Source organism: Sinocyclocheilus grahami, unplaced genomic scaffold, assembly GCF_001515645.1.
Source record: "Sinocyclocheilus grahami isolate Dianchi unplaced genomic scaffold, SAMN03320097.WGS_v1.1 scaffold839.1, whole genome shotgun sequence".
Classification (NCBI taxonomy): domain Eukaryota; kingdom Metazoa; phylum Chordata; class Actinopteri; order Cypriniformes; family Cyprinidae; genus Sinocyclocheilus; species Sinocyclocheilus grahami.
Genome location: NW_015506018.1, coordinates 390,728 through 402,496, shown reverse-complemented (window position 1 = coordinate 402,496; position 11,769 = coordinate 390,728). Strand labels below are relative to the sequence as shown.

At 35.9% G+C, this 11,769-nt stretch overlaps 1 protein-coding gene across 1 annotated transcript in view; it reads left to right on the top strand.

Moving 5' to 3' along the window:
• The first annotated feature begins 5,942 nt into the window (after window positions 1-5,942).
• Window positions 5,943-11,769, top strand: part of LOC107562782 (CTTNBP2 N-terminal-like protein) — a 20,387-nt gene continuing 14,560 nt past the window's right edge. Inside the window, exon 1 of the mRNA XM_016247503.1 lies at window positions 5,943-6,055. Within this exon, the coding sequence (XP_016102989.1) occupies window positions 6,050-6,055 (6 nt within the window). The 5' untranslated portion in view covers window positions 5,943-6,049. The remainder of the gene's footprint in view (window positions 6,056-11,769) is intronic.

Here is an 11,769-nt window from a genome sequence, read left to right as displayed (position 1 = left end):
GGATCATTGTCATGCTGGAAGACCCAGCCACGTTTCATCTTCAGTGCCCTTGCTGATGGAAGGAGGTTTTCACTCAAAATCTCATGATACATGGCCCCATTCATTCTTTCGTTTACACGGATCAGTCGTCTGGTCCCTTTGCAGAAAAACAGCCCCAAAGCATGATGTTTCCACCCCCATGCTTCACAGTAGGTATGGTGTTCTTTGGATGCAACTCAGCATTCTTTCTTTTCCAAACATGACAAGTTGAGTTTTTACCAAAAAGTTCTATTTTGGTTTCATCTGACCATATGACATTCTCCCAATCCTTTTCTGGATCATCCAAATGCTCTCTAGCAAACTTCAGATGGGCCTGGACATGTACTGGCTTAAGCAGGGGGACACGTCTGTCACTGCAGGATTTGAGTCCCTGGCGGTGCAGTGTGTTACTGATGGTAGCCTTTGTTACTTTGGTCCCAGCTCTCTGCAGGTCATTCACTAGGTCCCTCCGTGTGGTTCTGGGATTTTTGCTCACAGTTCTTGTGATCATTTTGACCCCACGGGGTGAGATCTTGCGTGGAGCCCCAGATCGAGGGAGATTATCAGTGGTCTTGTATGTCTTCCATTTTCTAATAATTGCTCCCACGGTTGATTTCTTCACACCAAGCTGCTTACCTATTTCAGATTCAGTCTTCCCAGCCTGGTGCAGGTCTACAATTTTGTTTCTGGTGTCCTTTGACAGCTCTTTGGTCTTGGCCATGGTGGAGTTTGGAGTGTGACTGTTTGAGGTTGTGGACAGGTGTCTTTTATACTGATAACGAGTTCAAACAGATGCCATTAATACAGGTAACGAGTGGAGGACAGAGGAGCCTCTTAAAGAAGAAGTTACAGGTCTGTGAGAGCCAGAAATCTTGCTTGTTTGTAGGTGACCAAATACTTATTTTCCCGAGGAATTTACCAATTAATTCTTTAAAATTTCTACAATGTGATTTTCTGGATTTTTTTTCCTCATTTTGTCTCTCATAGTTGAGGTATACCTATGATGAAAATTACAGGCCTCTCTCATCTTTTTAAGTGGGAGAACTTGCACAATTGGTGGCTGACTAAATACTTTTTTGCCCCACTGTACATATACTTGTGCATTTTCTTTCTCTCACACACACATCGTGACTCACCTCCACTGAAACGGAGACACTGTAGAAATGTAACATTCATCATCAGTCTATCCAAAGGAGGTCAAGTGGCACTGATGGAGCTTTGAAGACACACACCTACACAATGTGTGCACTTCAGTCTGCAACACTAGACATGACTGATTATAATGTTTATTTGTGTGTGTGTACCAACCTTTGTCTTTGCTTAGGAGTGTATTAGTCAAAGTCAATCCACAAATACTGAGAGAAATTATATTTTGATATCTGATTTATACAAGGTTTATGCAAATGTCAAGTATAGATTGTTCAGTAGGATGTGATTCAGTCTGTAATTTCAAGCATCATGTTCTTATGCTGAGAGTGTGTTTCAGATTGAGGTTTGGCCCTCTTAGTTTAGCACTGGGATGATGTAACACGGGATGCTTTTCTTGTTCGAGTGTCGAGAGTGTGTAACCGAGGATCCTAGTTGTACTATAAGCTAGTATATTCTCTTGGACTCTGTAACTGTTCAAAAATTAATATGCTTGTGTTGTAATTCAATAAATTATTTCTAGACCTTTAGAAACATGCTCAGCTGAGGCACTAAACAAGTGGTTCTCAACTTTTTGTCCAAGGTGATATTTAAAAGCCCCTTATGTTTCTGGTACTTCTGCTGCCTTTGTTTTTTGCCCAATTTATTTATTTATTTATTTATTTATTCCATTCCATTCCAACAGAAACGGACAGTGTCAATGTATTAAATAATTAAATATATTAATAATAAATTACAAAAATTATTAAATTATGTATTCATTTTGTTTGTGATTACTGGATAAGATTGTTTTGAATTATTTATCATTTATAATTAAGTTCTCCGCTAGTTCTACCCCATAAAATATTTAGACATTACTTAACATTACTACAAATTTTTAAATGCATTAAATGTCCATTCATTTGACAAATTTTTGTCATGCTTCACAGTCTAAAAATCACACTTTTAAAATGTCCATGCAAACCTTGGTTGTTAAAAATGACAGTTGCAGTCAACAAATTACAAAAAGAAAAATGACTTCTTTTTTTTTTTTTAGCAATTTTAGCACCTTTGATAAAGTTTATTTTGCAATCTTTTTTTTGTCTTATTTTTAATTATTATTTTAATTATTATTATTATTATTTACACAACGGCAAGACAATGAGCAGGATGCAAATAAAATGTGTCAAAGTCTGGATTTGATCAATTGTAATCATCTTTTGATAATTTGATGCAAAAAACAGGATGGAGTGATACTGAAACTATAGAAATTGATTAAAAAAATATTTTGAAGAAGAAAAAGGATATGGCAAATATGCCAACATCAACCTCCAAAGTAATTGAATTATTTAAATTTGAATAAATATGAATTACATTTGTAATAAAATCATTCTAAATGAATTAAGTTTGTTAATGAGTTAAATTTGTGTAATAAAAGATAACTGATCAAATAAATAGGAAAATGATTATGATGTATGATAATAAAAAAAATTATATAATTTATTCCAATGAAAATTTCAGTTTTGATGAAAATGTAAATGATAATAATGAATGACTTATTTTGAGTTGCACAGTGGCATCATATCTGTGTAATTGTGTGTGTGGCTTCAGCTGCTGTGGAATAGGGATGTCATGGGAGAAGGAGGGGGAAAAAGAGCTTCACACAGAGAGAAAGAGACTGATAGAGACACAGTGTGAGAGTGAAAACAAAGGCCTAAAGATCCTGAGTGGAATCTATTAGTGTACAAGCTCTGAGGATGACAGACAAATGGCCTGGTTAGTCGATACTGGCAGCAGCAGTGTCTCCTGTCTGTTTTTATTTCTTTTCAAACTGAGATCACGACCAGAAGAGCTACTCATTTGTTTTATTGGATATCTCTCTGTCAATCTCTCTCACACCATCTCTATCTCAGAGGGAAATGAAAAACAAACCAAACAATAGTAACAGAGCACAGGCGGCTTTAAAGACAAACAAAGGAAAGGAAAATGAGTGAAAAGACACATATATGAGCATACAGCAACACACACACGCATAATTCTGTTATCGAGGGAAGTGCTTTGCAAATATTCTCATTACAGATGGCCTAAAACCATTATGACATTCAACAGCATCCAAATAGCTTATAGAAAAGCATTGAATGATGATAATGAAATATTTTTCATTTCACACATACAGAGGCCATGGCGCAGTGGGGAATTACGCACATAAACACATCTCATTTGCATACATAAATGCATCTTTTTATCCATTTCACCGCGTCTCAATTGAACCGCAATTCAAAACAATTTCATGCATGAGAAGAATAGCTCGGTGACCACACGAGCCATACAAGCTTACACACAAACCACAAGCACTCATTCAGGCCAACTTAAATAATATGAAAACACTTTCCCACCATACGTAAATGTGTCTCGTCAAACAAAAAGCCAAAACAGTGATGAATCTCAATACAAACTCACAAACAACAACAACAACAACAACAACAGAAACATTAGACCTAGTCAGGATAGCACAATATTGAATTTCTTGACAGGAATGAAAATGAGGCTGTGATAGAAATAATGGATTTCACTGATTATTCAGCTAAAGAAATGTCTTTCAAAACTCCATAAAACAGTTTTTGAAAACAGTTGTTGAGTTGTGAAAGTTACTTAAGACCTTAATACAGTACGTGCCATTGTAAAGACCAGTGCTAGTTAATCAAAAATGTAATATATACTCATTACTCCTTTCAAAAGCAATATTATTATTACTTTCTGGCAACAGTAATTAGTTACACTACTTGTTACATTACTTTTCTTTAACGCCCCACATAAGTTGCATGTATCTTCCCCATAAAATTCTTCTAAAATGTTACTTACAATATATTTCTGCCTCATCATTTGACCAAAATCCACATTGGATCGCAGACAGAAGTTATTACAAACACAAAATTCAAAAGTGTTGTATTATTCTCATTAATTGTCATATGTAGCTTGAAGCTAACTGTGTAGCTATAATTTCTCTGTTATACCCATATACAATTATATTCCATTATGTATTTTATCAAAAGAAATCATATAATTTCATAAGAAAATGTTTCATTCTCTAAAAGATTTTGTACCATTTATATCGGGATCAGAGGGATGTGGATGGGCAAGTCATGTAAGGCCAAAGTAATGCCACAGCTTACACATCAGTGTTCAGATCATCTTTCTCATGACAAAATCAATGTAATTGGAAAATTTCCATCCGCTGAATGTAAGCTTTTAACAACAACAGAAACATTAGACCTAGTCAGGATAGCACAATATTGAATTTCTTGACAGGAATGAAAATGAGGCTGTGATAGAAATAATGGATTTCACTGATTATTCAGCTAAAGAAATGTCTTTCAAAACTCCATAAAACAGTTTTTGAAAACAGTTGTTGAGTTGTGAAAGTTACTTAAGACCTTAATACAGTACGTGCCATTGTAAAGACCAGTGCTAGTTAATCAAAAATGTAATATATACTCATTACTCCTTTCAAAAGCAATATTATTATTACTTTCTGGCAACAGTAATTAGTTACACTACTTGTTACATTACTTTTCTTTAACGCCCCACATAAGTTGCATGTATCTTCCCCATAAAATTCTTCTAAAATGTTACTTACAATATATTTCTGCCTCATCATTTGACCAAAATCCACATTGGATCGCAGACAGAAGTTATTACAAACACAAAATTCAAAAGTGTTGTATTATTCTCATTAATTGTCATATGTAGCTTGAAGCTAACTGTGTAGCTATAATTTCTCTGTTATACCCATATACAATTATATTCCATTATGTATTTTATCAAAAGAAATCATATAATTTCATAAGAAAATGTTTCCTTCTCTAAAAAGATTTTGTACCATTTATATCGGGATCAGAGGGATGTGGATGGGCAAGCCATGTAAGGCCAAAGTAATGCCACAGCTTACACATCAGTGTTCAGATCATCTTTCTCGTGACAAAATCAATGTAATTGGAAAATTTCCATCCGCTGAATGTAAGCTTTATCATATTCCATATGCCTGCTGCGCTGGTGACTTCATGCTTGTGCAAGTTGTGACTAGTAACTAGCTGTTTTATGGATAGTATATGAATATTCCTGGGGTGAAATTAATATCCTGCCAGTCGCTCTTTCCAAAAGGCAGCTTGAAACTGCTTTTCATAACAGTGTCATTTGATGTGTTTTTCTGTTTGTGTCCATGAGGGGGCGCCATGGATGAGGTTAGGAGGAGCTCATCAACACTCACTGAAATTCAAATAAAGGCGCATTTATTAGCTCACCTTTGCAATGACTCATTATTACTAATAGCTAGACAGTATTTAGAAACACATCCGGTGCATTAGAGAGTAATACGTATCGGGTCTGAGAAATGTATACATGTTTTTACATATGAAAATATCATCAATATTTTGTTTGCATAAAAAGTAAGCATGTTTTTGACATTTTAGACATAAAACCCTGCCATTAATGTTTCATGAATGTCTGAAAAACATTTACCTTCACAAAGAAGGAATGTTTCCATAGATATCAATGCAAATTAAAATCAAATGTACCTTAAATAAAGAGACACTGACATTTGAACTGTAATGTGCTCAAATCACTACAATAAACTGCATGTAAAACAAACAACCGCAGACAAAGACACTGAACCATAGACTGCACTCAACCCAAGCTTATTTAGCTCCTCCCCTTACATCTTAACATCCAATCCGAACGGATCCTTCTGGCTAGTGGTCTCCGCCTATTGGCTGAACGATCTGTCAGTGGCAGCGGTCCATATTTTCGGCCGGGACAGTAGCACAGCCCGCAGCAGCGAAAGTGAGAAATAACTCCGTGAACTGGGATAATTCTGACCGCGAGGACTGATGAGCGAACAAAAACACATATGAAGGTAATACAATTAATACTTCATGGAATTATGCCTTATTTTTTGGAAATGATAGAGGGTGTGAATGTGATCTGGAGAGCGCGCTGGAGTGGAAGAGTGAATCTCAGATCCCAGGATAGACTTCCAGTACATGATCTGGCTATTATTATGACATGTGCACATCGGTTTTAAATATGATAAACATTGATTTCTAAGCCACACAGTATTCTTTCATACTCATGCACTTAATACAGCCTTACTAGACTTGTTTTTATGGATTTAGATACACCTAGATACTTAGTTGCATGATCTTTATTGTATGTTCACTAAATGCTATAACACAATGTTACAAACAGTCTTTTGTCCCTGTTTCTGTTTGTACCGGGCTGATGTCAGACATCTGATTTTTGGTTCTTCACATATTTGAGAAGTGCACTGATTGCCTGTTTAGCCACATGTGAAATGTTCCATATGTTCAGGGTGATTCTTTTAAACACTGAAAGGAAAGCTTTGTGTCCAACAGGAAACCTGATATCCGCAGAAGTGCTTTTTGCTGAACAGTGCTTGGATTTATGGCTCTTATTTCTAATCACGCAGCTTATAAAAGATTAACCATGCACTGATTCTTAAAACATGGGACAGATCATCACCTGTTATTATTAGTTCCTAAAACAGCAACATTTTCACTGGGAAAATTAACAAGAGATGGTATATTTATGTTACAAGGGATTATTTCCTTTGTTTTTCTATTTATTTGATCAAAATTATGACATTACCCTACCTGTGTCCTCAGATCACGTGTGAATTAACTTTAAAAAACGGTTAAATGTGTATATTTTAAAGAACTATTACTAATGTAAATGTACTAGATATAAAATATATAGGTTCGTTTATTTAATATATCTTATAAGGCTTATATCTGTGTGTGTACTTTTAGTCAACACCAGATATTTATGAAAAAATTAATGTATAAACTTGCACATACAGTACATAATATCTGTACAAAGTACCAATACTCACCCTCTTCCCATTTTCACTTACTATGAGTTTAACTAGCTCATATAGGTAAAAATATTTGACACATTGTTCTTGTGATAGTGTTTATCCGTGATCCTTAACTTTATTCTATTTTTGTTTTGTAGCATTTTTTATGCCAGTGTTTAAGAATCTGCGAACACTTTTTTTTTCCGTAATGAGAAACGCTTTCAAATACGTTTGCCAGAGATTTGGACACATTTGTTAAAATGTTAATCTGAATGTAATCGCTCAGTTGATGTGTTTATTTGAATCAAACAAGCAGTGATTTGTAAAGAGCAGACGTGGGAGTGTTTGTCAGTGGTTGAAGATCAAAAATGTGGTCTAGCCTGTATGCAGTGAAATGCTCTGTTTTGACTGGCACGTCAGAATCAGTCACTTGAGAGCTGGGTTGAAGACATTCTCTCGGGTCAGGACGTAATTACACCAAAGAAGAGCTTGCTTCATTTTGCAGATTTTCCTGTAAAGGTCTAATGTATCCAGTTAATGGCCAGTTTTCCTTCAGTTTGAGAATGTGGCCCATATAACGTCAAAGATTGAGGATTTTGGTCTTCAGTAGCTGTAAGTAAATCAGTGCTTTGAACAACAAACATTGAGGGCAAATGAGAAAGTGCTGGAATGATCTTTTTAGCAATAATGTCAATGACAGCAGAAGTCTGAAGTCATGGTTTGTCACCTTAGTAACCACTGGGTGGTTTGTTTGAGTCCCATCCTGTACAAATTTACTTCAGAACCGCAAATCTGCAGCAATGAGGAAGCTATGCTCAGTAAAAAACACGGCACTTCAGTCCAGCTTGACTCTTTACCCTGGGGAAAGGGTTGAGTTTAGAGTTTAGGATACAGTATATTGACCTCATTTGAGCTGGGTTAACGGGTTTGGTTTACTATAATGTGCCAAATCACTGCATTCTGCTTTTATGCAAGTGTTATACAATAGCTCCCATTGTGAAATCATTCTGCACGGTGATATTTTGTTGTCTATGATCTGAATACTGCTTCAGAATCTTGAATTTGCAAGTCGTTAATAAGATGTATCAGTGACAGGGAGAAGCAGATGCTGGATGTCGACAATTATATCAGTTCTACTTAATCGTACGTAATGTCAGAAATCTGGAGTCTTTTTCTGTTAATATTTGATTAATGTGTGTGTGGGGGGTGTGAATTCCTGGAATTCCTTTCGGTCTGTGTAATCCATATAGTGTTTCTCTTTTTCCCGCTCTCACACTCTCTGTGGCTGTGTGAAGATTGTGTTTTGTTGCCAGATAATGGTTTTATTGGGCTTGTACAGGTTTAATGTGGGGTTACAGCATCAGAGCAGTGCCGTGAACCACACACCCATCTGACACATGTCCCGCTCTCTCATTGCTGCTAATGATTCATTAAGCAAGCTGACATTATGCTGTGGTCTGATGTTTCTTTTAAGGATTGCCCTCAGCAGCTGTTGGTTAAGTCTGAGGTTTAGTGAGTTTTCAGTGAGATGAGGGAAGAGAAAAAGGTCTGTTCTTACATAAGCAGATGCTTTAAAGGAGGTTCAAGCTAAATAATAGGCTAGTTGTCATTATTTACTCATAATCATGTCATTCCAAAACTGTATGAATTTTTTTCTTCTTCTGTGGAACACAAAAGGAGGAATTTTATAGATGGGATATAGTCTTCTTTTCTCCATGCGTTTATAAGAGTGCATTTATAAGTTTTCAAGCATTGATAAAGTAAAATCACAGGAAATGAAAATGGTCCATACTTTTAAGTCTGATCTTTCCAGTGAATCAATAGTTTACATATCTGGTCCAAATGATTAGTTTACGAATCAGTCTGATCTTGTTCTTGAGAATAAAGTATAAAGTAATGGCTTAAATATCACTCACACAAATAGCTTTAATATGACATATGCATTGAATTGCATTGATCACTTTGATGACGCTTTTGCTGTAGTTAATGTATCCTTTATGAAACTTTTAAGGTGCTATCACATTAAAGGCTATTGTCCATTGTCAATAGTGTAGAAATGCATGAAGAACAGCTCACACAGAAGTCACTTTCAGACATAGAAGTTTTGTGTTGGTCAGGGTAGTGAATTCACGCAACCAACTTGAACCCATTCCGAAATCAATGCAGGAGAATTTTACTTGAAATTTCTATTGATGTGAATGGATTTCAAACTTGAAAAAAAAAGGAAATGTATTGGCTTCAAAAATATTTGTGTGCATTTGGTTTTGGGAGCAGCAAACTGGCAACAAAGCCAGTAACTCTTTCTCTATAATCTCTCTCTCTCTCACTGTCTCACGCACTCATAGCCTTATTATTGTCTTTATTATATACAGTAGTGAAATATTATGCTGTTAAATAGCCTTGTTTCTCACTGCAGCTGTTACCGATTTCATCAGGATCGGTGTACTTAATGTGTAACCAATGGCTCATCGTTGTTGTGTGCCAATTTTTTTCAGATTTTGTTAACTCGATGGTCCTAATGATTTGTTCACACATCAGACTGATCTGGTTCTCATAAATAAAATAATGGCTTAAATTTCAGTCTGTGTTCATTCTCTCAGGTCTTGGCTGCTGTAATGAAGATTCAATGAAATGAGTCCTCTCTCCTATTAGTGTATTCAGTATTCAGTGTAGTATAGTTTAAAATTATGTTTCCTTTTTCTGGAATGCAGTTCTTGGTCAAATGTGGTATTTGTGTAATTGTTATTTACAGCCTGGCGTAGGAGGTTTCTTTAGACAAGATTCTTTAGGCAGAAAACTAGATTTTTCCCTTCTGACCTACACATTACAGCCACAGTCAGGGGCGTCATGCTCTTTTTTTTTAATTTTGAGTGGGCACCATTGGGAGTCCTGGCTAGTTGAGATAAGACATAGGCCTAACCAAAGAAAAAACAACAGGCCAAGTCAAGTCACTTTTATTTATGTAGCGATTTAAACAATACAGATTTCAAAGCAGCTTTACAGTGTGAAACAGAAAAATAGTGTGTCAGTAATGCAAGAGGACAATAACAAACAGTCAGTTTTTCAGTTAAAGTCAGTTCATTGTTGATTCAGTGATCATCGTCCAGCTCAGTTCAAATAGTGGCTCTGCAATCAAGCTGACAATTTTGCCAGAAATTAAGTGTCCCCAACTAAGCAAACCAAAGGTGACAGTGGCAAGGAACCAAAACTCCATCAGTGACAGAAATGGAGAAAGAGAAACCAGGTTCAGTCGGGGGGCCAGTTCTCCTCTGGCCAGACGAAACCAGCGTGGTGTGAACAAAAAATATGTTAGTCTGGTGATACAGGTTTTGTTTAGCATGCAAGAGGACTCTGGTTCCAATGACCTGATATATAATTGTGTTTAATAAACCAAACAAAAGTCCAACTGATGTGACAGCCAGTGATCTGCAGATTTGGTATTTTGATAAAACATAAAATGATGACAGACAGTATTTCCTAATCCAAATAGTGACAGAACCATATTTTATTTCAAATATTTTCAAGATTCTGTTGTTGGAAGGTTGTTAGTTTCAGTGTGTGTGACTTTTATAGGTCCTCTTGAGAGGAAATGAAGGCAGGAAGGATGCACTTGTGATCTGCATGGATAGTGTTTTTACCGGATGCTGCAGGATGAAGATTCCTACGGGAATAATAATGCAGTCTGTTTCCTATTTAGATTGAGTGGATGTAAATAATGGGTTAACCGACCCTATACACACAAACTGAAAACATAAGATGTTTCAGGCGGTTTGTGTTTCTGTCTGTGTAAGTGTTTATGTATTCGTTTGCATGCGATGTGGTCACACCATTAATACCAGAGCAATTTATAAAAGCATCAGTCAATGATGTCATAAAAACGAACATACAACTCTTAAGCAAACAGCAGTTTCTGTATCCATGGTTTAACGCAAATATTAAGTGTATAGCCTATCAAATCAGTGTGTAAGCAGACACATACACACAAACACACTCCGGTTGGATCACAGACTCCAGTGGTAATACTGCGTGAGTTATAAAAGTGAATTCCAGTTTTAACACACACATACAGACAGACACACATACTCTGGCTCTACAAACAGCCCCCATCCGCAGTGTGATAGTAATGTCTGGATGACATCATTGCCCTGACATTATATTAAGTCTGGTCAAGCTGTGTAACTTTCTATTCAATAGAAGGAAGAAAATAGCATACTTGTCATCCTAGTAACACACTGCCGTGCAACCAAATTGAATCATATCAGGAAGTGATCTCATTAAATTGTCTAAAGGAATAGTCTAAACACCTAAAGGAACCTTTATGTAAAGGTTTTTGATTCTGGGATGGATTGAAAAAGTTCTTGTGAAAGGTTTTAAAGCTTTAAAGCTATAAGTAGATGTGATTTATGCACATCAGTAAACAATCCCTCCTAACATATCATATTCTACATTATTTTATATTTTTATATATCGCAATAAATTAGAATGTCATGGAAAAGTTCATTTATTTCAGTAATTCAACTCAAATTGTGAAACTCGTGTATTAAATAAATTCAGTGCACACATACTGAAGTAGTTTAAGTCTTTGGCTCTTTTAATTGTGATGATTTTGGCTCATGTTTAACAAAAACCCACCAATTCACTATCTCAACAAATTAGAATACTTCATAAGACCAATAAAAAACATTTTTAGTGAATTGTTGGCCTTCTGGAAAGTATGTTCATTTACTGTACATGTACTCAATACTTGGTAGGGG